The sequence below is a fragment of the Macaca nemestrina genome, chromosome 6 (assembly GCF_043159975.1).
Source record: "Macaca nemestrina isolate mMacNem1 chromosome 6, mMacNem.hap1, whole genome shotgun sequence".
Taxonomy (NCBI): Eukaryota; Metazoa; Chordata; class Mammalia; order Primates; family Cercopithecidae; genus Macaca; species Macaca nemestrina.
This window is the reverse complement of record NC_092130.1, coordinates 87,636,677-87,659,652: the sequence shown is the minus strand read 5'-3', so window position 1 is coordinate 87,659,652 and position 22,976 is coordinate 87,636,677. Positions and strand designations below refer to the sequence as shown.

The window sequence follows — 22,976 nt, the reverse complement described above, 5'->3', positions numbered from 1 at the left end:
TGGCATAGGAAAGAAGAAAGACACTTCATTTAAAGAATGTATTTTGCAGCAAATGCCCACAAATAGCCCACAGAGAGTTCACTTATTTATGCATCACCATATGATTATTCTGACTGCCTTTAGTCTCAAACAGGGAAAGCCCCCGTAAAAAGCATTCTCCAGGTGTTAGTTTAGGTTTGTCATTATTTCCTATTTATAGACTCTGTCTAGTAAAAGAAGACAAATTACTGTAAGTGGGGGTAAATGTGATTAAACGAGTCCTCTGAAGATAAGAAGTTACATGGACAAGGGTCATTAACACAAACGACCTCTTTTTGGCCAGACCATATTTTTTTAATTTAGTGGATTTGAAGAAAACTGCAAAGCAGGAATAATCTTTACTGCACATACTCAAAGAGAAACATATCCCTTTTATTCTAAGAAATATTTTTGTGATTTTTCAGTATTTCAATAACACACTGATAGTGCCAAAATACTCTCAGAATACACCAATAACAATATTGGAGGGATTATTTATCTTCAGGAGTCTAATCGGAAACACTTAAGCAACATACTTACAATCAGACAAGACATATAACACCAAGAATATAAGTTAGTGGAAACAAGATCATGGGAATCAAATGGAAAGTTGAAATTTGTAAAGTTTCACTTAAAACATCTACACTCTTTCTTTCACCTGATTGTAGCCCCATATGGCAAGGTCAGCCCTTTCAGTGAACAAACAGCTCAGTCGCCTCCAGTGTAGCTGTTATCTTCCTCAACAAGGGGAGACATTTGGCACAGCCTAAAGCTGGGGCATGAACCCTGGCTAAGCTTAAGACATTTATCTGACAGCATCAGCTGACACTCCACAAACACATTTGCTCTCCATGACCTCAGAGCATTCGTGATTAATCAAAAATGTATCTTGGATCTTGAGAACAAGCCACAACCAGGCACACACAAAAAAGAATATGCTCTCGATCTCGCTTATCGACTCAAGAGGTATATTGAATTTAGAAATAGCAAATAGAATAAAATGATCAATATGTTCTCACTTGTCCATGGAAGAGAAAACTTTATCCCTCAAGCCAAAGACATTGATCATGTAAATGTTTCAGAACTGCTTTCAGACTCAATAATGCAAAATGCACATGGTTTATTGGGGGTAGAGAAGGAGGCCTGCCAAAGAGGAGCTTTTGCTTTGACTTAAAAAAACGTATAGCTTGAAGACAAAAAGCATTATGCTTGTAGTGTGCTATATTTTTTTACAAACTGTGTGTTCAACCTAAAACCTTTTTTGGTAACATATTGCTAAATGTTCTTAATAAAACATTATAAAGGGGACTTTAAAACTTAATGAAGGAACATTATTTGTGCAGAGAAAACTCCCTGTCTTAATTTAAATGAGACACAGTTATAACATATCCCCTATGCACTGTTTATAATTTATAATTTATAATTTATGTCTGTTGGTTCAAACTCACTATTTTCTAAGTAATGATTAACATGTGAATACTGCAATATTCTGCTTCTCAACCAGTATAGTTTAGTATATTTTCATTTTCATTTGTACTTTTCACTTTCTAATAACAATACTGAATGCTAATTAAAGCAATGGGAACCAGAAGTCATATGCCCCACCCTTCATAATATGAAAATGATTATTATTAAAACGAACTTCTACAATTGAACTTATTAAATCTCATACTTGCCTGATTACCCACTGGCTAGGTTACAGTTGTTCACGATCCTACGACAGATCATTCTACTAAAGAAAAACTACATGTCCTGGTCCCTGTTGGCATGGCAAACAAACTTTCATAGCGTGTGCTCACTCTGTAAAATGGTGGTACTAATTAGAAGATATAAACTCATGCTGAGATATGATATGAATTGGCTTTATGTATCTACTAAGCTCACAGCAGTACTAGATTTATACTGTTGTTGCTTTAAACTAACACTAAACAGAAAATTCAACTTCTAAATATGTACAATAAGAAAGCAAAAGTGATTGAGTTGAAAAAACAAAAACCTCACTCAGTTCCTCATTTTTGGTGTCTCTTCTAAAATGCTTCCTGAGCGCTTAGAGGTTGCCCACTACTTTTCTCCCATATGTTTACCTAACTTAAATTCTTCAAACATGAATTGCAAGTACCAGATAGCACAGCTGTATGTTTTGACATCCATGGTGAAAATGAGCAGAAAATCTAACTGTTCCATATCAAGAAGTATTTTTACTAGTGCTAATGTGCCTTAAATACCTTGTTCCACAGATGAGTGGCCTGGCACCTGCTGCATGAGAAATAGCCAATTACTGTTCAGTGTCTCTAATTTTCTGATTCAATTAGCATGCTTCAGAGCTTTCCAGTTTAATTGCAAACTACTTCACAGTTAGCTCTCTGATTAATCATTGCCCATCTGCAAGCCATCGGAAAACTTAGTGGAACAAATTTGTGTACTTTGGAATGCTGGGAGCTTAGCAAATCAAACTTGTTTTGGTATATAAAGCTTTAATTTTGTTTGCCCTTTTCAGCTGCACTTGTAAGAAGCTCTGTACTGATTAAACAGGAAGTCTGGACAATAATATGCTACATTATGCATATAATTACTGTAAATACAACCAAGATTGTAGAAACATCATTTAAGGTTAGGCACTAACATGAATGGAGAAGGGGGTCAAGAAAACACATTTGGAATCAATTTCTTTCCATTATGACCAAGTACAAGTATCAAGAAAAAAAAGATGCTGTGTGACACACAGTGATGTCATTACAGCACCTGTTCCCCTGAAGACATTTTACATTCTGGCTTTTCATGTATTCATAAAATCTTTCTTGTTATTTAATTAGTAGAGTACTAAGTTTTATAAGCTTTGTTTACAAAACATATATTAGGGATTTTAAAGCAAACTGGCACCACATTGTTTATGCTTCATTTTGCAAGCTTTCTTGCTGGTCCACTGAACGTATGAATGATAATGTCAGAAAACAAAACTGTTTTTAATCGAGCTTTGGCTGGATTTTAAATTACATCTTAACCTATAATCATGATTTCTTCATTCTGAACAATGAAACATGAATTGCATATTCTGTTCACTCATATGAACAAATACCATGGGGGGGGCGATTCCTCATTGTACAAGGAAGGAGGCTGGATAAAATGAACTCCTAAGACCTTTCAACTCTCTAGCTGACGTTTTAAAAATCTGAAATTATTCTAATATAATTTTTAAAGCTGTTAAACAAATATACCGTATAAGAAATCTTGTTTCCAGGAATACACGTGAAGCTCCAGGAGAGCAGGGACCATGTGTCTAGCTCACTGCTGCATCGCCAGTGCCTCACACAGGGCCTGCACATTTTGGGTGCTCACTGATTGCTCGTTGGGTGAAGGAAATGAAAGCAGTACGGGTTCTCAATTTCCCACGCCATGTCACTGTGCCAGATTGGACACTGTGTTTTCCTTCTGTAACCTCAACAGGATGCAGTCATGTTATCTCATAAAGATGTTGACAAACATCATCATCCTACAAATATCTGGCTGAAAGAATATTACGGGGAAAAGGGTGCTTTCCTAAGCAATGATCTGCTATTAACAACAACAATGAAAGGTCAAACTTCCCCATCTTTTATGCAGATCCTTAACATATTATCAAACATGTCTAAAAGCTAAAAGTTAAAACTCAACTGCCAGCTCTAAAAATAACAAAGTTGGAAAAGCGGTTTTTGGAAATCACATGATGCACAAAAGTTTACGGAAAAAAATCAAAGATACAGATATTCAGCACTGAGTGACTCTCTGACTGTCTTAACCGTAGACACAGATGAGATCAAGATTCCTATTCTGTTTCCCTCTGTTAAGGGCTGTAAAACTCAAGTGGGCTGACTTCAAGCTTCTCTGAACTTTGTAGGCAGCCAATATAAAAAACGCTGAGAAGGCGTAATCTGATCATAGCCGCTCAGGCAAGTGAGCAGGCATGCTGCCACATTCTGCTGCCCACGAGCAGGGAAGCACGGCTGGAATCCCCACTAAGATCAAATTACAAAATAATCAAGCTTTGTGGCCAGGCGGTCACGAGAGGCTATTGTGAGGTCATGAGATAAATCAGGGACGAGCCTGGACAAAACTGGGCAGTCAAAAATAACATTTTTGTATCCCACTTGCAGCATGGTTCTCTGCAAAAATAAACTGTTAATGATGTTCAGTTTTTTAATTCAGGAAAGGGCAAATGGCTCTCCTTGCACAAGCTCCCACCAATTGAGCCTTATGTTTAGAGATAAGCAATTAAACCCTCCACATCAAAGAAAAACAGTGAGCTGTCCAAAATGGAATTTAGCCAAGGAGAGACCAAACTGGGCCTTGGTCCCTGTCCTGGGGTTCTCAGTGCTACCTCTACCTCTTACCCACTGTGTAACCGAATGTTTATGCATATCAGAATAACAATGGGACAACTGAGTGGATACTGACTGAGCATGATTGCAAAGCACATCGAAAATCCTTAAAGGACCCAAATGTGTTTTGAGAGGGTAGCACAAGAGAGCCATTTCTAGAAATAATCCCACTATGCAAAAACAGCAGCATATTCTTTGGGAAATTCACTGAGAAAGGATGTCTCTAATACGGCATCAAACCCCAGACAATATTATTTATTATACAGAGAAGTGTTAACTTTTTCATATGGTTCCCAAAGCTGATCCTACTATAGAAATCGCATTTTAGTTCCTGAGAAGCTTCAACATGACTGTCTGTATTGTATCAAATGTAAAAGACAACAAAATTATAGAATTCAGTTATCCTTCCATCAGAAGAGAAATATAAAATTCCAGCTGAAGATTTCTTAGGAAAATAACAGGACACCTAAGGAACTACTGTTTGGTAAACGCTTGCTGGGGCAATCATAATCAAGGTGGGCAGAAGAAATACTTCAAAGACAACAAATAAACAAGCAAAAATCTAAATGTGGCCGAGTGTGTTTAGCTTATGCCTGTAATCCCAGCACTTTTGGGAGCTCGAGGTGGGTGGATGACTTGAGGTTGGGAGTTTAAGACCAGCTTGGCCAACATGGTGAAACCTTGTCTCTACTAAAAATACAAAAATTAGCTGGGCGTAGTGGCAGGTGCCTGTAATCCCAGCTACTCGGGAGGCTGAGGCAGGAGAATGGCTTGAGCCCAGAAGGTGGAGGTTCCAGTGAGCAGACAGCTCCAGCCTGGGTAACAGAGCAAGACTTCGTCTAAAAAAAAAAAAGCAATATAACTGAGGCTTTTTCTAAACAAAGTAATGGGCATACTAACAAGTCAATGGCAAGCCATTTTGTAAATATTACCAACAGGAACTTCGAAGAAACACTTTGAGATGGTCCCATGTGAACTGAGGACCATGCGTTGGCTTGTTTCCTGATACACAGATGAATTACCATCGGCAATATTTTTCTTAGACATAAAAACCACATATCTATTTGCACACTACAAATTCAAAGTGTTTTTAACGTAAAAGGTGGAATATAAGTGACTATGAAGTTCACAATAATTTCTAAAAAATGAAAATAAAAGCATAAAGTAGTTGCTTTCTTTAGATAGGGAATCTTATAAGAGATGAAATTCAACATCTACTGTACTTTAAGCCTATATCTTATTGATAATTTAAAATTATAATTAGTGTTCTTGGGACTGAATGCTACATAGAAAACTAAATATGCACATATGTATGAGATGTGAGATGCTGCTGCAGGAGAGAAATACCCTATTTTTAAAGCAAAAAAAAAAAAAAAAATCTTAGTGAAGTCTATCCTTTCATTTATATGTCTCATGTAAATTACACATAATTTTAAATTTCCAACACATTGAAAATGTCCAGGTCTCATGGCACTTCTCCTTTATTATCTTCCATTTTTCACTTGGCCGTGCCAATGGAGGCTTTCTAGAAATATTTAGGAATTAAAAATTATAAACTTCCAATTGAACTAAGAAATGACCACTAGAGAAAAATTAATTTTTATTTATATAATCTGGTTAAAAAATATATGATTTTTCTACTCTAAAGGCATTTTCTTATGCAGTAACACCACAAAAATAGCTTAAGTTTAAAATAGTGGATTTCCCATATGGTTAGTCCACAGCAAGATAAAGTTGTAAATGAGGGGACTATGTGAAGAAAACATAAAAAAGCCTTAAGGGCACATGCAAAAAATGTGATATTGCATGATTTACATACACAATTTTATGCCCCAAAATTCAAAGAGAAAAACTTAATATGTCATAACTTGAACTGTATTTCATATAAAGTATTCCTGATTACGTATTTAACTCAAAGATACATAACTCAATTTAGAGCATAATGTGGGAGAGGAGTTAGTAAGAATCTAACCTTTTGCATTTCTTGACTTTTTTGGGCTTGTGGTAATGTTGTATTTATAGAGATTCTACACTTTCAAATTTAAGTCTTGAAATGTCAAAAAAAAATCCCAAAGCTGAGATCTCACAGAAGGTGATTTTTAACAGTCCTTAAAAGTAAAGACTTATGATCTTCTGACAACTGGAGCTTTCACATTTTAAGATTTAAAAATTTCAGTCCTAATATTACATAAGCATACACATCGACACACTTTCAAAGATTCCATCATCTTTGATAGGCCTGGAACGAAGAGGAAACTAAGAAAACAGAAAAAGTTGTAAGGTTCAGGAATACTGTTTAACTATAAAGAAGTAAATACTTAAAAACTCTTGTGTATTTAAAGGTGGTCTCTTATAAGAATATATTTCCAGTGTAAATCACAACATCTGGTTAATTTTTGATTATTTGTCATAATAAAAAATGGAGAGTCCCCCAATATTTTAGAGTTACAACTAGAAGAAACAGAGTCTCAGAGAACTTAAGTGATTTGATCAAGATCATAACTGCTAGTTAGTTTTAGAGTTATGTCTGGAATATACCAAGTATCTTGTCTTCAAGTTTCTCCTCACTCTCATAGCTAAAATTTTAAACATAATTCTTGGAATGCATTTATTTTCAATGCATCCTGCTATCACCCATGTCATTACAGGTATGTCACAAACTGTTTAGTTTTCTCATCACTTTCAAGTCAACAAGTATTTTTCCACCACCTACTATAAGCCAGATTTAGAGATTACAGTGATGGTAAGACAAAGGTTAATCTGATTATTGGGTATTTTATGGTCTCATGAGGGAAAGAGGATTGGCAAACAAATATCATTAAAGGCACTACTTAGTTTGATCAGAAAGGTGTCAAAGTCAAAGGTAACATTCAGTTTCTGATTACCAAGATTAAAGATAGGGTCTGGACTAAATGGTGTCTCAGCACCTTTCTAATGAAGTTTTGAGTATTATCTTTCCCTTTCTTCTATTGTTTCTTAGATAGATTTATAAATAAGTAGGTAATTGATAAGACCAAAATTTCCAGTGATTTCAGTGGAACGCAGTGATGTGTTTATGAATAGGTACACAATGAACAAAGCCTTTTATCTGCAAATAAGTTTGTGAAATTATGGATTTCTTTGGCACAGGCCTTTAACTTGTTAATGTGCAGTGTATCTCCAAGAAGAAGATTTTATATGCAATGTTTCCTTTTTTTTCCAATCAGGAAAAAAGAAATTACCCAAATAGGCACTTTTATTACTATTTTGAGCTCTCAGAATTACTATTCCCAGTTGTATAGTTTGGGAAATACTAGCTCCAGACCGTTGTAATATTCTAACTGGTCTTCTGAAACAACTTGTCCTACACATGTGCTGGCAAGATAATCCCCCTAAAGAGTTGCTTTCATCAAATTTCCCTGTTCCAAAACCTCCAGTGACTCTATGTGGCCTATACATTAAAGTTAAAACTCTTTAGACCCTCTAGAGATACTGCTTGTAAATTTCTCTCTAACTTTTTCTCTCACAGTGTCCTTAAACAAACTCCAGTCACAATGCTGCTGAGTTCACCGAGATCTGCCTTAGATCCCACCCACTACTTTTCTATGCCTAGAATGCCTTCCCCTCTCCACAAAATTACCGGTTACTTCTCTGATAAAACCCAGTTGGGGCTCTATCTTCTCAACAAATTAGCACAGTATGCAAACTCTAAGCTAGTTACCTGAACCACATTTCGTAAAATTGTTATCTTTTTTATTGCTATTTTTCTTTTAAGTATATATTTTCTGCCCCTTGTGGCTACATTGCATAAGTTCACTGAGGCCAGGCACGAGCCTCACATCCCAGAATTTAGCATATGCTTTTGTACTTAATAGTACCGTTTTAAACGATGATAATGACAAGACTACTGATGACAAAGTAAAAATAAGAAGAAAAGAAACGAATCTAAACCAGGAGTTGCAATGATCATTTACAAACCAAATACAGAGTGGTTTACAAAAATATTCACTAAGTTTTCCAAATGTCAAATTGTAACTGCTCAGGCAAGAGTTTTCAATTTTGATTTCTGACATATCCTAAATGTAGAATATAAGTGAAATATTTGGTAAATATTGAAATTCCATTATTTATTGTTTTCTTCATTTAAATGCTCTTAAGTGGCTTCAGCTTATTTCACATAAAGGAATAGCTTTAATTCAAAATGAGATTTTTATGTCATGCAGAAGGTTTAAATTAGAAGGATGACTCAGTAACAAATATTCTAAAATATTACCTGTTATAATTAATAAATTAATTTGACAAAACATCAAAGTACTAAATAGTTTATCCCTTAATTTTAGGATACAGTCTAACTTACAAAAAAAAACATTTCTCACAAGTCATTTGATCTTGCCCATTGGAAAAAATGTGTGTGGCTTACTAATATTTGTCACTGCAATATTAATCCTGAAATTTGGATAAAATTTAACTTCAGATAACACAAGGCCTTGGTGACTTTCCACCTTGTAAAAAGTCCCATTTTTAGATATAAAATTTCCCCCAATTTATCTTTTTCTAGTAACTGAAAGAAAGGAACAGCTCTTGAACAAATTTTGATTAGGCTAAAAGTTTTTTTTTTTTTTTTTTTAAAGGTATACATTTTGAACCAGAGATGAAAATGAATTCCTTTTAAGATGTAAAAATAACATTGCCCTTTCAGAATATACAGTATGTATTTTTAAAGAAACTGTATTATATTTCAATAGTGTAGTAATTCTTGTCGATGTTATTAATTACCTCAATTATGTCTAGTACTTGCATTAATACGTGCATACTTTCTCCCTTTTTACAAAACCTCTTTTAGAGGCTCTGGAAGGTATAAGCCATGATAGCAATGACCCTGTCAAACTCTTTATCTCTGTAACTCAGGGCCTAGGACTGTGCCTGGCACAAAGTAGACACTTGATAAATATTTGTTAAATAAACAGGTAGCTGGAACATATGCTCCATGAGGAAAATGAATGTGTTTGCGTGTTGTTAGTTAGGAATCTGGCCCTGGGAGTCAGAATTGCAGTGTTGAGTTTAGGTTGCACTATTTCCTAGCTGTGAGGTCTCCCTAAATCTATTCCCTCACCTGCAAAGTGGAATGATAATAGAACCTGCCTCATATTGTTACCATGAGGATTAATCCACATAAATACCTGACACATAGGTAGCACTCAATACAGGCTAGCTGTTATTATCATTATCAACATCATCACTATCTTCTTCATTTTTCTTGTTTACTACTTATCTCCTGTTTTAAGCACATAACATATGCTCAATAAAAATCTGTTACATGGAGAAATTAATCAATGAAGTGCAGCTGTACCTGTATACACAAATATGTTTTGCTACCCTCAGTACACATTTTGTCAGGATTCAGACAAATAGCAAAAAATTTTAAAGCACAACTCAAAGTTAATGTGATTGAGTTTTTCTTATTTGAATCTGCTTTTAAGGGATCTAGTCACATAGTCCCTTGGAGAATAGAGCTCTTTTTATCTCCTTTTTGAATTTCTGGTAGTACGTAACACAGATATTTGCATCATTTGTACTAAAAAATATCCTAGTTAGCAACCAAGTCATGTAAGTAAAAATTAAAACAAATGACCACAGACTAAAGAGTGGGTAAACAGTGGCACTCTCATGATATTTAACTACTTCATCTTAACAAACCAATTTGTAGCATTTATATTTCTTACAATATTGCTGCACATTGAAGTGTTATAGTGAGGATCATTGCTTTTACACTTTCTAACTTAAAACTTCAGTTGAAATTGTGTAAGTAGCAACTAAAGAGTTATATTTCTGTAAAGTGCCTCACTGTGAGTAGACAACAGAAATAAGTCTCAGGTCATATGGCTCTGAGGTATTTAATTCATCACTGACTTACATCCTTTTAGATCTCATGTTTGTAATATTTCTCATCGGAAATGTCCTATATTAAAGAGTACTGATAAGTTTTCTAATTTATTTTGAGCTTAACTCTGCAAAGATGCTATCAGATTATAGAATAGCCTGGTTATATTTAAGGCATATTAGTTTTTTTTTAATTTATAAAATCAATATAAACTTTAGCAGCAAAGAATTTAGGTTTTCTCTTTTTAAAGACAACATAAATAATGAAAAATTATTTTGAGTGGGTGAAGAAAGGAAAGATAAAAGATTCAGATAATAATCTTAAATTCCTCCATTTACTCATTTACATTCTTTGTACAATTATTTTCCATCTCCACTGTATTTTCCAGATTTAAAAAAAGTTAAAAATCTTATAAAATATTCACAAGCCCTTCCTCTTCCCCATGACATTTCCCACAAATGTACTGAAAAAAAAAGAACTGCAAGTTCTAAAAGCTGATTCTCTAAGTCAGTGGTTCTAAAAAATGTTAGCTGTTAGTTTATTCACTATAAAATAACCAGAGTGTGCTTAAGCCTCACCCAGGATTTACTGCTGCTTATGTCTTGGTGACTGAATGGGCATATGTGTCAAGGTGAGAAGAAAGAGGACTGTCCAGTGTTGGCTCATCTATCTAATCCAGCTTCTTCCTAGCTTCTTCTCTCCTTCCTTGCCTCGTTATACTTTCCCAGGCCTGGAGTATGGGCTTCTTCTATGTATTTCCTACCCTGCTGGGGATTCTAGAAACAAGTTCATGTTGAAGCTGCCTGGTCATTCTGGACCAAGGCTGCTGAAATTCCAAATCTTAACTTGAAAGAAATACTAAACAAATGCCAATTTTAAAGCATATATAAATAATCTCCCTCTAATATAATAACTACAAAAATGTACTGACTATGTGTTAGGCATGAGCTAAGTGCTTTACATATATTATTAGCTGCTATCACCTATTAAAAAATAACCCAAACACAAATATTTTTCCAGAAGCAAGTGGAGGTGGGGAGGGTGGTATTATTCTGATTCTGACTTCATTCACTTTTTTTGATAAACTGACTTTTTATTCTCTAGTAACTGGGAATGAGTCTCTCAAAAACAAATAAAGGTTGACGAAGGTGTTGGTGAAAGAAGACTCAGATATTCAAAAGATGCTTCTTTCTACTCAAGTCCAACTATAATCCTGGGAGTCTTCAATATTCTCATGAATAACCTTTCCAAGAGTCTGACTGCTAGATTCCTTGATCTACAATGCTCCTTTCTTCCACTCCATTTCACCTGCCCATTCTTGACATTTTACTCTAGACATTGCAGTATTCTTTTGAAACAATAAATTTAGACATTCCCCCAATTTGGCCACAACGTCCTATCTTTTTAACCATCTTACTAAAATAATTCCCTTTCTTACCTTAAAAAAAAAAAAACCACTTGTAGGGCTTCCAGTCCATTTATCCTTTCCTTTCTTCCTATTAGCCCTTGTTTTGTTTTCACTTCTCAACCTAAGTGCTGGAAGACCATGGTCCAACATTTCATTGTGTTTTCCTAATCTGCTAGGCCCCATTGTCCACTTAAGGTACTTGCCTGAACACTCCAAGGTTGGATAAACCCAGGTGACTGGCTTGTCCCTGGCTAACAGATTGCTGCTCCTACAAACAAATTATCATCAACTACAACTCAGCGCTCAACATTGTTCAACCATTGTACTATGTAATTCTAGACAACTCTCCAAATGTTATCATTTAAAAGTTAAAAAAAATCATAAAGGCTCTAAAAGAAAATAAAAGAGAACATATGCATAATTGTGGGGAGGGACTTATGGCATGACAATAAGAGTGGAAACTAAAAAAATTTGCATTTTTGACTACATAAAAACTAAAAACTATGGTTTGGAAAAAAACCTTAACAAACTCCATAAGCAAAGCAAAAAGATAAAAGGCAAGTAGGCAAAAATATACCACATACGATAAGGACTGTTATCCATCATATATAAAGAACTCCTACTAATCAATAAAGAAGTGACAAAGACTTGGTTGACAAGAAAGACCTGGTAATGTATGAGATAAATATAAATGATCAATAATTAATAAAAATGTGCTCAACCTCACTGCTTACCAAATAAATACAAATTTCACTGATTTTTTTTGCAGAATAACAAAGATTAAAATAACACGTAAGACATAAATGTAAATTTGTATAACTATTTTGCAGGACAATTTGGCTATAATTTTCCAAACTAAATACATGTTTACCTTTTGACCTAGAAATTTCACTTTTTGAAAATTATTTTACAGAAACACTAGCAAAATTGTACAAAGATACCTCAATACTGTTAATATTAGCCAAAAAAGGAAGAAAAATGAGTAACTTTCAATAGATACTGTCCAATGGCAGCATATTCAATCAATTAAATGCAATATGGTTGCTGAAAAGGAGAGAGTTGTATCTACATACAACTACATGAAAAATATCCAAACTACAATAGGTAATATGTACATTTTTTTTGGTAAACAGAACGTATTATTTTTATAATTGGAAAAAAGCAATAAAAGGAAAATCAAGTTATAGGACAATGTGCATATGAGCCTGTTTATTTGGAAGTTTGTGCACACTGTTATGAATAGAAACAGGTTATTTCTCAGGGGTGGTATGATTAGAGAATTTAATTTCTTTTCATCACTTGAAGTTTTTTTTAGAATGGCCATTTTTAAATAAAAAAGTAGATATTTGTATTTGTAAAATGAAGCCTACCTTACATTCTTCACTTTTCAAACCTCTGATTGCAATCTTCCTTTTTCTTTCTTCACCTGGTCTCCTACTTCCAGGCAAAACCAAAATTTATCAGAATGGAATTCTTTAACTTTTCTTTTCTTTCTTTCTTTCTTTCTTTCTTTCTTTCTTTTTTTTTTTTTTTTTTTTTGAGATAGAGTCTTGCTGTGTCACCCAGGCTGGAGTACAGTGGTGTGATTTTGACTCACTGAAACCTTCATCTCCTGGGTTCAAGTGATTCTCCTGCCTCAGCCTCCCAAGCAGCTGGGAATACGGGTGTGCACCACCACACCTGGCTAATTTTTGGATTTTTAGTAGAGACGGAGTTTCACCATGTTGGCCAGACTAGTCTCAAACCGCTGACCTCAGGTGATCCACCTGCCTCGGCCTCCCAGAGTGCTGGGATTACGGGGATGAGCCACTGCGCCTGGCCACTCTTTAACTTTTCACTACCAAATCTGAAGACCTGTCAGCATTAGGCTCATGCTCCTTTCTAAAGGCAAATTTTCTCCTAAATTAAGCTCTCAATCAAATCCTGCCTTATCTTCAAACGCATTTCCATTCTATAGCCTAATTATCTGCATCTTCACATTTGGCCTAGCTATTTATACAATTTATAATCATTCAAGTCTCTTTCATCTTAAACAAATAAACTAAAACCTCCGTTGACTCCTCCTTTTCTTCGAGTTGTTTCAAAAGTTTTCCTTTTTCCTTCTTAGTCATTTCCTTTTCTTTTTAAAAAATTTTATGTATTTATACAATGATCTCTCTCTCGAGCCTCAGCCAATATATTTAAGTTGATGGGTGCAGCACACCAACATGGCACAAGTATACATATGTAACAAACCTGCACGTTATGCACATGTACCCTACAACTTAAAGTATAATAATAATAAATAAATTAAAAAAAAAAAGAATGCACTATGTACAAGTCAATACATATTAACTGATGAATTTTTGTCAAAAAGCTTACCAGGCAAAATAAACATCATGATTATTCTCTTAAAAAAAAAAAAATACTTTAGTGTCCATTTCTACTTGGAGGTCTTGCAGGCACCTCAAACTCAGTATGTCAAAACTGAACTCATCATTCTCCTAAAAATATTTTCTCTGTTAATGATAGTCATCCATACAATTGCCCAAACCAAAAGCCTGGACAGCAAATTGATGCTTCTGCGCTATTACCCAAGAGAGCCCATCAATATTCAGGACCCACTGAGTTTCCTAAACAGCTCTCAAATCAAATGATTTTCTCCATCTCCACTGCCTCATCCAGGTCATCATGATCTAACCAGCCTTGCTTTTAGTCCTGTAACTCTCTTAATCCATTACCCTTATCATAGCTAGAATGTTCACTGAAAAATTAAGATCTAATCATATTATATTCCCTTTGTTAGAATCCCTTTTCCAAGTTTTTACAAGGCTGAGAAAGCTCTCCATGACCTGGCTCCTGCTTATTTCTCTAGTGTCATTTCTTTTTATCATCCTACCCTCATACTCTATTCTCCAGCAATACTGGACTTTTTTTTAGTAGTCAAATGTACCACATATTCTCTTGCCTTTGCTTGGAACTCGAAACACTAATTTCTGTGCCACCACCCTCATCCCCTACACATAATTTTACTCTCACTGACCTAGAATGGCTAACTTACATTTTTTGGGCCTTTACTTTTCAATAGCAGGGGCCATACTTGTTGTTAGGGTTGTGTCCTTAGCACCTAGTATAGAACCTGGCACATGGCAAGTGCTGAGTGGCTGAATATAAGTGAAGGGTATTATATAAAAAACTGGCATTAAAAGGGCTGATGAACTGTTAAAAGTTTTACTGCCATCACCAGACTAGGCCAAGTTAGTTTCCCATAATGCTAAGACACAACATTCTCCTACACATCTGCCCATATAACTAAGAAAGATATTTATCGGGAGTCAAGCTAGTCCTTAGACTCACCTTCTGCTCTTTTCTTTTACCTTCAAACCCAACAGAAATGGGCCAGAAATGTGGATATGTGGCAGATATTCAAAATTATTTATGTCTAGAAACAAAATTTAAAATTTCACCCTAGAAAACTTGTTTTCTCTTTTTTTTAAATTATACTTTATGTTCTAGGGTACATGTGCACAACGTTCAGGTTTGTTACAAACGTATACATGTGTCATGTTGGTGTGCTGCACCCATTAAGTCGTCATTTACATTAGGTATATCTCCTAATGCTATCCCTCCCCCTCCCCCGACCCCACAACAGGCCCCGGTATGTGATCTTCCGCTTCCTGTGTCCAAGTGTTCTCATTGTTCAATTCCCATCTATGAGTAGGAACATGCGGTGTTTGGTTTTCTGTTCTTGCGATAGTTTGCTGAGAATGATGGTTTCCAGCTGCATCCACGTCCCTACAAAGGACACAAACTCATCCTTTTTTATGGCTGCATAGTGTTCCATGGTGTATATGTGCCACATTTTCTTAATCCAGTCTGTCACTGATGGACATTTGGGTTGGTTCCAACTCTTTGTTATTGTGAATAGTGCTGCAATAAACATATGTGTGCATGTGTCTTTATAGCAGCATGATTTATAATCCTTAGGGTATATACCCAGTAATGGTATTGCTGGGTCAAATGGTATTTCTGGTTCTAGATCCTTGAGGAATCGCCACAGTGTCTTCCACAATGGTTGAACTAGTTTACAGTCCCACCAACAGTGTAAAAGTGTTCCTATTTCTCCACATCCTCTCCAGCACCTGTTGTTTCCTGACTTTTTAATGATTGCCATTCTAACTGGTGTGAGATGGTATCTCATTGTGGTTTTGATTTGCATTTCTCTGATGGCCAGTGATGACGATAATTTTTTCATGCGTCTGTTGGTTGCATAAATGTCTTCTTTTGAGAAGTGTCTGTTCATATCCTTTGCCCACTTTTTGATGGGGTTGTTTGTTTTTTTCTTGTAAATTTGTTTGAGTTCTTTGTAGGTTCTGGATATTAGCCCTTTGTCACATGAGTTTCACTCTTGTTGTCCAGGCTGGAGTATAACGGCGCAATCTCAGCTCACTGTAACCTCTCCCTCCCCGGTTCAAACAATTCTCCCAGTGAGATCAAAGCAGAAGGTGGGCAATTTCTGCATTTCCAACTGAGGTACCCAGCTTATCTCATTGGAACTGGTTAGACAGTGGGTGCAGCCTACAGAGGGTGAGCTGAAGCAGGGTGGGGCATCTCATCTGGGAAGCCCAAGAGGTTGAGGAACTCCCTCCCCTAGTCCAGGGAAGCTGTGAGGGACTATACCATGAGGGATTGTGCCGTGAGGAATGGTGCCTTCCAGTCCAGATACTACACTTTCCCATGGTCTTTGTAACCCGCAGACCAGGAGATTCCCTAGAGTGCCTACACCACCAGGGCCTAAGTTCCAAGCACAAAACTGGGCAGCTGTTCCGGCAGACAACGAGCTAGCTGCAGGAGCTTCTTTTCATACCCCAGTGGCACCTGGAACACCAGCAAGACAAAATGGTTCAATCCCCTGGAAAGGGGGCTGAAGCCAGGGAGCCAAGTGGTCTAGCTCAGTGGATCCCATCCCCACGGAGCCCAGCAAGCTAAGATCCACTGGCTTGAAATTCTCACTGCCAGCACAGCAGTCTGAAGTTGACCTGGGATGCTCCAGCTTGGTGCGGAGAAGGGTGTCAGCCATTACTGAGGCTGGAGTAGGCAGTTTTTCCTTCACAGAATTAACAAAGATGCCGGGAAGTTCAAACTGGGCAGAGACCACCACAGCTTGGCAAAGATGCTGTAGCCAGACTGCCTCTCTAGATTCTTCTTCTCTGGGCAGGGCATCTCTGAAAGAAAGGCAGCAGTACCAGTCAGGGGCTTATAGATCAAACTCCCATCTCCCTGGGACACAGCACCTGGTGGAAGGGGTGGCTATGGGGGCAGTCTCAGCAGAATTAAACGTTCCTGCCTGCTGGCTCTGAAGAGAGCAGCGGATCTCCCAGCACAGCACTTGAGCTCTGCTAAGGGACTGACTACCTCCTCAAGTGAGTCCCTGACCCCCATGCCTCCTGACTGGGAGACACCACCCAGCAGGGGTTGATAGACACCTCATACAGGAGAGCTCCAGCTGGCTCTCCTGTGTCCCTGATGGGTGACCCTCAGGGATGAAGCTTCCAGAGGAAGGAACAGACAGGAATCTTTGCTGTTCTGCAGCCTCTGCTGGTGATACCCAGGCAAACAGGGTCTGGAGTGGACCTCCAGCAAACTCCAGCAGACCGGCAGCAGCGGGGCCTGTTAGAAGGAAAACTAATGAACAGAAAGGAATAGCATCAACATCCACAAAAAGAACGACCACACAAAAACCCCTTCTGAAGGTCACAACATCAAAGACGAAAGGTAGATAAATCCACAAAGATGAGGAAAAAACACTGCAAAAAGGCTGAAAATTCCAAAAATCAGAATGCCTCTTCTCCTCCAAATGATCACAACTCCTGGCCAGCAAGGGAACAAAATGGAACAGAGAATGAGTTTGACAAATTGACAGAAGTAGGCTTCAGAAGATGGGTAATAACAAACTCCTTCGAGCTAAAGGAGCATCTTCTAACCCAATGCAAGGAAGTTAAGAACCTTGAAAAAAGGTTAGAGGAATTGCTAACTAGAATAATCAGTTTAGAGAAGAACATAAATGACCTGATGGAGCTCAAAAACACAGCATGAGAACTTCCTAAAGCATATACAAGTATCAATAGCCAAGTTGATCAAGCAGAAGAAAGGATATCAGTAATTGAACATCAACTTAATGAAATAAAGCATGAAGACAAGATTGAAAAACAATGAAAAGGAATGAACAAACCCTCCAAGAAATATGAGACTATGTGAAAAGACCAAACCTATGTTTGACTGGTGTACCTGAACGTGATGGGGAGAATGGAACCAAGTTGGAAAACACTCTTCAGGATATTATCCAGGAGAAATTCTCCAACCTAGCAAGACAGGCCAACATTCAAATTCAGGAAATACAGAGAACACAATAAAGATGCTCCTCGAGAAGAGCAACCCCAAGACACATAATCGTCAGATTCAACCAAGGTTGAAATAAAGGAAAAAATGTTAAGGGCATCCAGAGAGAAAGGTCACGTTACTCATAAAAGGAAGCCCATCAGAGTAACAGTGGATCTCTCTGCAGAAACCCTACAAGCCCGAAGAGTGTGGGGACCAATATTCAACACTCTTAAATAAAAGAATTTTCAACCCAGAATTTCATATCCAGCCAAACTAAGCTTCATATACAAAGGAGAAATAAAATCCTTTACAGACAAGCAAAGGCTGAGAGATTTTGTCACCACCAGGCCTACCTTACAAGAGCTACTGAAGGAAGCACTAAATATGGAAAGGAAAAACTGGTACCTACCACTGCAAAAACACACCAAATTGTAAAGAACATCGACACTATGAAGAAACTGCATTAACTAATGGGCAAAATAACCAGCTAGCATTATAATGACAGGACCAAATTCACAAATAACAAGGTTAACCTTAAATGTAAACAGGTTAAATGCCACAATTAAAAGACACAGACTTGCAAATTAGATAAAGAGTCAAGACCCATCAGTGCACTGTATTCAGGAGACCCATCTCACAGACAAAGTCACACATAGGCTCAAAATAAAGCAATGGAGGAATATTTGCCAAGCAAATGGAGAGCAAAGTAATAATAATAATAATAATAAAATAAAATAAGCAGTGGTTGCAATCCTAGTCTCTGATAAAACATACTTTAAACCAACAAAGATCAAAAGAGACAAAAAAGGGCATTACATAATTGTAAAGGGATAGATGCAAAAAGAAGAGCTAACTATCCTAAATATATATGCACCCAATTCAGGAGTATCCAGATTCATAAAGCAAGTTCTTAGAGACCTATAAAGAGACGTAGACTCCCACACGATAATAGTGGGAGACTTTCACACTCCACTGTCAATATTAGATAGATCAACGAGACAGAAAATTAACAAGGATATTCAGGACTTGAACTCAGCTCTGGACTAAGCAGACCTAATAGACATCTACAGAACTCTCCACCCCAAATCAATAGAATACACATTCTTCTCAACCCCACATCACACTTATTCTAAAATTGGCCACATAATTGGAAGCAAAACACTCCTCGGCAAATGCAAAGTAATGGAAATCATAATAAACAGTCTCTCACACCACAGTGCAACCAAATTAGAACTCAGGATTAAGAAACTCAAGAAACTCACTCAAAACAGCACAACTACATGGAAACTGAACAACCCGCTCCTGAATGACTATTGGGTAAATAACAAAATTAAGGCAGAAATAAGTAAGTTCTTTGAAACCAATGAGAACAAAGACATAACGTACCAGAATCTCTGGGACACAGTGAAAGCAGTGTTTAGAGGGAAATTTATAGCACTAAATGCCAACAAGAGAAAGCAGGAAAGATTTAAACTCGACACCTTAACATCACAATTAAAAGAACTAGAGAAGCAAGAGCAAACAAATTCAAAAGCTACCAGAAGACAATAAATAACTAAGATCAGAGCAGAATTGAAGGAGGCAGAGACATGAAAAACCCTTCAAAAAAAAAAAATCAATGAATCTAGGAGCTGTTTTTTTTTTTAAAAGATCAACAAAATAGATAAACTGCTAGCCAGACTAACAAAGAAGAGAAGTATAAAGAAACAAATAGACACAAGAAAAGATGATAAAGGGAATATCACCACTGATCCCACAGAAATACAAACTACCACTATAGAGAATACTATAAACAACTCTATGCAAATAACCTAGAAAATCTAGAAGAAATGGATAGATTCCTGGACATATACCCTCCCAAGTCTAAACCAGGAAGAAGTCAAATCCCTGAATAGACCAATAACAAGTTCTGAAATGGAGGCAGTAATTAATAGCCTACCAACCAAAAAAAGTCCAGGACCAGATGGATTCACAGCTGAATTCTAGCAGAGGTACAAAGAGGAGCTGGTACCATTCCTTCTGAAACTATTCCACACAGTAGAAAAAGAGGGAATCCTCCCTAACTCATTTTATGAGGCCAGCATCATCCTGAGACACAACACAAAAAAGAAAACTTCAGGTCAATATCTCTGATGAACATCGATGCAAAAATCTTCAATAAAATACTGGCAAACGAAATCCAGCAGCACATCAAAAAGCTTATCCACCACGATGGAGTCTGCTTCATCCCTGGGATGTAAGGCTGGTTCAACATACGCAAATCAATAAACATAATGCATCACATAAACAGAACCAATGAAAAAAACCACGATTATCTCAATAGATGCAGAAAAAGCCTTCAACAAAATTCAACACCGTTTCATGCTAAAACTCTCAAAAAATTAGGTATTGATGGAACGTATCTCAAAATAATAAGAGCTATTTGTGACAAACAGTCAATATCATACTGAATGTGCAAAAACTGGAAGCATTCCCTTTGAAAACTGCCACAAGACAAGGATGCCCTCTCTCACCACTCCTATTCAACACAGTATTGGAAGTTCTGGCCAGGGCAATCAGGCAAGAGAAAGAAATAAAGGGTATTCAAATAGGAACAGAGGAAGTCAAATAGTCTCTGTTTGCAGATGTCATGACTGTATATTTAGAAAACCCCATCGTTTCAGCCCCAAGTCTCCTTAAGCTGATGAGCAACTTCAGCAAAGTCTCAGGATACAAAATCAATGTGCAAAAATCACAAGCATTCCTATACACCAATAATAGACAAACAGAGAGCCAAACCATGAGGGAATTCCCATTCACAATTGCTACTAAGAAAATAAAATACCCAGGAATACAACTGACAAGGGATGTGAAGGGCCCTTTTAAGGAGAACTACAAACCACTGCTCAAGGAAATGAGAGGACACAAACGAGTGGAAAAACATTCCATGCTCATGGATAGGAAGAATCAATATTGCGAAAATGGCCATACTGCCCAAAGTATTTATAGATTCAATGCTATACCTATGAAGCTACCATTAACTTTCTTCACATAGTTAGAAACAACTACTTTAAATGTCATATGGAACCAAAAAAGAGCTCACATAGCCAAGACAATCCTAAGCACAAAGAAAAAAGCTGAAGGCATCACGCTACCTGACTTCAAACTATACTATAAGGCTATGGTAACCAAAACAGCATGGTACTGGTACCAAAACAGATCTGTAGACCAGTGGAACTGAACAGAGGCCTTGGAAATAACACCACACATCTACAACCATCTGATCTTTGACAAAAATGACACAAACAAGCAATGGGGAAAGGATTCCCTATTTAATAAACGGTGTTAGGAAAACTGGCTAGCCATATGCAGAAAACTGAAACTGGACCCCTTCCTTACACCTTATACAAAAATTAACTCAACATGGATAAAAGACTTAAACATAAGACCTAAATCCATAAAAATTCCAGAAGAAAACCTAGGCAATACCATTCAGGACATAGGCATGAGTAAAGACTTCAGGACTAAAACAGCAAAAGCAATGGCAACAAAAGCCACAATTGACAAATGGGAACTAATTAAACTAAAGAGCTTCTGCACAGCAACAGAAACTATCATGAGAGTGAACAGGCAACCTACAGAATGGGAGAACATTTTTGCAATCTATCCATCTGATAAAGAGCTAATATCCAGAATCTACAAAAACTTAAACAAGTTAACAAGAAAAAAACCATCCCATCAAAAAATAGGTGAAGCATATGCACAGACACTTCTCAAAAGAATATATTTATGTGGCCAACAAACATATGAAAAAAAGCTCATCATCACTGGTCATTGGAGAAATGCAAATCAAAACCACAATGAGATACCATCTCACGCCAGTTAGAATGGTGATCATTAAAAAGTCAGGAAACAACAGATGCTGGAGAGGATGTGGAGAAATAGGAACGCTTTTACACTGTTGGTGGGAGTGTAAATTAGTTCACCCATTGTGGAAGACAGTGTGGCAATTCCTCAAGGATCTAGAACCAGAAATACCATTTGACCAGCAATCCCATTACTGGGTATCTACCCAAAGGATTATAAATCATTCTACCAGAAAGATACATGCACGTGTATGTTTACTGCAGCACTGTTCACAATAGCAAAGACCTGGATCCAACCCAAATGCCCATCAATGACAGAGTGGATAAAGAAAATGTGGCACATATACACCACGGAATACTATGCATCCATAAAAAAGGATGAGTTCATGTCCTTTGCAGGGACATGGATGATGCTGAAAACCATAATTCTCAGGAAACTAACACAAGAACAGAAAACCAAACAATGCATGTCCTCACTCATAAGTGGGAGTTGAGCAATGAGAACACATGGACATGCGGGGGGAACATCACACACTTGGGCCTGTTGGGGGGTGGAAGACTAGGGGAGGGATAGCATTAGGAGAAATATCTAATGTAGATGATGGGTTGATGGGTACAGCAAAGCACCATGGCACGTGTATACCTGTGTAACAAACCTGCATGTTCTGCACATGTATCCCAGAATTTAAAGTATCTATAAAAAATCCCACAAACGCAATGAACTCCTTAGCCTGTCCCCTGTCATCTCATTCACACTTATAACTTTTATTTTCTTCCTTCTCCATTCATACTAATGATGCATCTGTCAACATCCTTTTTTGCTATTACAAACGTTTATGTCACACGTCCTGTACTTTTAAGCCCTAGCTCATGCTGACAACCCTAGTTGAAATATTCTTCCTCCTTTCTATGAATCTTCAAATCCTACCCATCTTTCAAGGTTCAGTTTAACGGATCTCTCCTTCTCAATCCCTCAATGTCTTATTGGATCTGATGATTAGATAGAATCACATCGTCTCCTAAATTTCTCTATTACTTAGATCAATAGCTCCTTTGCAATCCTCATCCCTTTCTTCTTGAAGTATTATATTACAGCACGAATGGGGATGGTATTGATTCAATGTGTTACT

At 37.0% G+C, this 22,976-nt stretch overlaps 1 protein-coding gene across 16 annotated transcripts in view; it reads right to left on the bottom strand.

Moving 5' to 3' along the window:
- Window positions 1-22,976, bottom strand: part of ARB2A (ARB2 cotranscriptional regulator A) — a 481,957-nt gene that overhangs the window by 65,076 nt on the left and 393,905 nt on the right. For 8 of the 16 annotated variants that reach the window (XM_071097861.1, XM_071097849.1, XM_071097858.1 and 5 more), the window contains one exon: window positions 6-22,976. This exon is cut by the window's right edge and continues 13,224 nt beyond it. The exons of 7 other annotated variants lie outside the window; for them this stretch is intronic. Coding sequence is in view for 1 of the 9 variants with exons in the window: in XM_071097856.1 (XP_070953957.1) it covers window positions 16,816-16,845 (30 nt within the window). In the remaining 8 variants the exon portion in view is untranslated. Of the gene's footprint in view, window positions 1-5 lie in introns of those variants that run through there. One more of the 16 variants, XM_071097856.1, reaches the window with a different exon arrangement.